Source organism: Rhagoletis pomonella, unplaced genomic scaffold (assembly GCF_013731165.1).
Source record: "Rhagoletis pomonella isolate Grant_MI unplaced genomic scaffold, Rhpom_1.0 Rhpom_scaffold_00004, whole genome shotgun sequence".
In the NCBI taxonomy this organism is placed as follows: Eukaryota; Metazoa; Arthropoda; class Insecta; order Diptera; family Tephritidae; genus Rhagoletis; species Rhagoletis pomonella.
Genome location: NW_023458558.1, coordinates 52567495 through 52571787, shown reverse-complemented (window position 1 = coordinate 52571787; position 4293 = coordinate 52567495). Strand labels below are relative to the sequence as shown.

The 4293-nt window shown below is 34.8% G+C and overlaps 1 protein-coding gene across 1 annotated transcript; it reads right to left on the bottom strand.

Annotated features, from left to right (window-relative positions):
• Positions 1-1050: 1050 nt before the first annotated feature.
• On the bottom strand, positions 1051-2347 carry LOC118738512. Its single transcript, XM_036469449.1, has 2 exons — positions 2260-2347; positions 1051-2191 (listed from the first exon to the last, which is right to left on the bottom strand). The coding sequence occupies exons 1-2, from the start codon at positions 2270-2272 to the stop codon at positions 1656-1658; spliced, it is 549 nt and encodes a 182-aa protein (XP_036325342.1). The 5' UTR covers positions 2273-2347; the 3' UTR covers positions 1051-1655.
• Between the last annotated feature and the right edge of the window lie 1946 nt (positions 2348-4293).

Sequence of the window (4293 nt, the reverse complement as noted above, 5' to 3'; positions counted from 1 at the left end):
TCAATGACACCCAATCTATGCAGACACTCGGCACTCCATATTTACATAGTACATACATACATACGCTTGTTGCATATGAATTACTCATAATTTGTATTTATTCTGCCTAACACTCACTTAATTTTTATTTAACAATCAATTAGGCACAATTATTGCTACTTTGAATTGATTTAATACATTTTGTTTGTTTAGAATTTGTGGAATATAATTTTATTTGTTTACTAACCACCATCAGCACAGATTTTCGAAAAATATTTGATACTGTGTGGGAGGCAAATGCTTGCCTTTTGTATGCAATTTGTGCTTTCGTAAGTTCAGCGAGCTTTCCAAATGCATTTGTTGCTTCCTATACCCGTGATGAAATGTTAGTAAATATAGTGCACTGTGTAGCAGCACACAATGAACGGTGTACAGAAATAGCAGCAAATTAAAATTTCTTCGGTGGTCTTGATATTACGACTTTTTTTTCAAAATCTCCATGCATCAGACAAAAATCGCCCAACAAGTGTTTTTTTCAGCCCCTAGATATCGTTTTGCTCAAAATTTCTATTAACAATTTTCTTTATAATAAAAAATTATTAAAAAACAACGCGATTTTTGGGCTATAAAACTGCAAACTAAATTTTTTTTAACTTTAAATAAAAAGTTTGAAACTTTGGTGAAAGTTTGTTAAATTTTTCTAATATTTTTCTTTTATTTTCAGAAGTTTATTATATGCAATTTAGCATATAATGAGCTAGACTTATAAAACATAATGTTAAACATTGAAAAAGGAAATCTAGCCAAACTGTTGGAAATAAGACGTTTATGAAGGATATTTCTTGAAGGGAGTTGTCACCTTTTTAAGCTAATTTTAAATCAATTTAACTTGTAAATTAAAAAGAAAATATTTTTGAATAGGGTCTGCCAGATTGCCAGATGAATAGGGTGTTGCCAGATTTTTTTACCAGCCATACGGGATTTGCAAAAATTTACCGTAACAAATGAGAAATAATGGATTTAAAAGAGGTGTCAGACGTGACAATGCAATATATTTCGAAAAGGCTGCCAAATTGAGAAACTTCAGAAAGCAGTTGCGTGTAAAGTGTTCTTCGAGATTAGATTTTTATTTCCGAAATACGAATTGCAGATTGCTAGTGCAGCACGAGCAAGTTGAAATATATTTCCGAAATCGTTTTGCGCTCTCTCAATTGCAGTCACATCTTGGAACTTTTATTTCTGAAACTGATTTCTGAAATGTGACAGAAAGGTCTTTCTGGCTGTTCTCACAACGAAATAAGATTTCTCTTTCCCAATTTGACAGCGAATTACGTGGAAAAGTTGAAGATATTGCCACGCCTGAAACGCTCTAAAGGTTTAATTATAGCATGTTTTGAAAAGTTCGAGTTTAATTGAATTTGTGAGTCATTGACTATAGGATATTGAATATAAGACCTCGATATGTAGAAAATCTCTGTCACAGTCAATCCTTTACCAAACGAAATTCTGAGTATCTATGTGGTGTTAGATAGAATATAATTTAATGATTTTAAAAAGGCTAAAAATAATTTACCACAACCACTTATTTCGTTAATACAGTAACTTAAATCGAAGAATTATAAATACTATGAGGACGCCAAACTTAATGGACGTTTCATTTCAAAGGGCTGCGAAAGCTACGATCGCAACGAAGGGCGCGTCTTCAGCACAGGCGATGCTGTGGTTAATAAGATTTGTGTTAAGGTCGGCGACTTTTGTAAAGGACCCGAATCAACCAACAGCCGCTGGTGCATAAATGGTTGTGTCTGTGGCAATGGCCGTGCTGGTGTCCATGGTTCCGACACTACTAATGGCCGTGACAACGAAATTGACTGTGGTAAGGTTTCCCCCGTTAGCGTAGGTAGCGATTCAGTTGATATACACATGACGCCATCGGGACAACTTGGTGGATAGTGTGGTATCTCCCATTTCCAAACTCGCCAAGCAACACAACGGCCCAAAGATTGTTGAAAGCCACTACCATCGGGACAACTTTCCTGCAAGGGTTCCATATTTAAACCAATACAGCGCCAATAACGCATTGGATCCCAGAAATTTCTGTAGAGATGACCAACTTCGTCAGGAGTTTTGCAACCGGGTTTACCATCGTACGTACTCCTCGCTGCAATGGTTGTTATACCAATACCGAAGTTGAGTATAGTTAAAGTGAGTGCTGTAAAATTTAATCGTTTATGTATTTAATTTTCTAAGGCAGTACGCAATATTAATAAAAGTACTCACTCAGAATATGCATCTTTCGCTGGAACTGGGGCAAGACCGACCGACAGAAAATGGGACCTCAAGTGTCGCGTGCATTTGTTATGTTTATCGCTTTTATATGCTCTTCATGTTTGATGTCTTTTAACAAAAAGTTGTATAAATAAAAAAATATAACATGTATGATGATTTACAAAGTCGTTGATTATCATCGATACTTATTGATATGATCGGTGCATTCCCCTACAAATGCACACAGTTATGCTGAGTGCTGTAAGTTACCGGTCTTCGTCGACCGATAAGCGGCAGCAATGCCATTGTATTGGCAGAGTTTTAGGGCAATTCTTGCTAAAACGCGAAAGCACTTGTATACCATTTAGCTCGCATCACTCCAACGGTCGCAATGGCCGAGTAGGCTAATCCGAGTTCGAGTACTGGCGCAGCAGAATTTTTTGTTCTTTTTTAATTGAAATTTTCGGTTTTCTCTATTTTTAAAAAGGAAATATATATTATTTACGTTGCAGTTGGTTGATTTTTCCGACTGGGTGGTAAGATGATTCATTTTGGAACGAATTTCCGTTATCCCTTGTCAAGTTCGGTTTGCAGACAAACCGGTTTCGAAAAATTAAACCCGAAGATGGCACAACGCCGAAACCGGTTTGTCTGCAAACTAAACTTGACAAAGGATTTTTTTGTCCTCGCAGTAAACTTTTGACCTACCAAGCTAAGACGTACTCAGCTAAGATCCTTCGGTGTGTTCCTCTTCTTCCAATGCTCCTCGTTAATAGAATTGGCGTCTACACTCTAGAAGGGTACACGTCCAATTAAACTCCACTCTTGGATGTTATTATGTCTACCAGTCAGTGTTGTCATTTTGGAATTTTCGGAGCTAGATCCAGCTCTTTATTTTTCTTTTTATCTCTGAAAATTTGGCTTAAGCACTTAGCTCTTTTTTTGCTATTTTCGAAATTATGTAGCACTTTTCTAGCTCCAGATAGTTTTAGTTATAATTACAATACAAATATGTAATTTCATTGTACAAATGTTGACTAAAATTTATTTGGCTTTGGCTATATTCGATACTTGTTTATTATTCTACTTCGATTAATACTTAGAAAATCTTATTTCATCGTTTTTATGTATGTATTTGTGTGATGCTTATATACATATAAGAAACTTATAAAACGTATAAGGAAACGGTTTAGAAAATTTTCCTGAAAAAAAATTATTCCTAACACGAATATTTATGGCCAAAAGCTTAATTGCAAATTTTAATTGCAATTAGTTTAATTACAATTAATTTAATTGAAATACGCAATTAAAAGTTTAATTGTAAAACACAATTAAAATTTCACCTACTTTACTTTTTTAATCAATTAACAATATGATTAAAAAAATAAATTGATTAACGCCCAACACCGTTCTCTGCTCTAGCGTTATAAATAAAATATAAGAAAATATTTATTTTATTAGTAAAGACACACAAATATCCCTATAGAAACACAATTTCAGCGCCACCTGCCTGTGATTTTCAGTGGTGAATTAAGCACTCGCGTTACCTATCGGTGCGTAGCCGAATTGGTGGGTAAATTTTTGCCCGCCTTGGTTTCACAAGAAGATGGCACGCATATTGAGCTGTCAAAAATTCTATAAAGTCCCTAACCGCTCGCGCAAATGACTTTTGGTCAACCGATAAGGATGGCGTGCGGGAAAAAACAAAGCCGCCGCTTCCGAAAATAATTTAAGCAAATCCAAACAAAAGAACGTAAATCTATTTATCTTTCTATCTATCTATCTATCTATCAAATTTACCTTCTTTGGTTCATTTATCAAAATGACAAATTTATCACTTTATCAAGTTTATCAAGAGTTTATCCCTTTCGATGAAGATCCCTTATTAATTGCTGTTAATTAAATATGAAATAGATTAACGTTATTGGCTAGCAGATTTTGTCCAAAATTTCTCCCTTAACGTAATGATTGTTTTGCGGGACCAACCACACTGTTCTTGTTAAACGTCAAAATGACAACAAATGTCAATATGAAAATAAGAAAAAA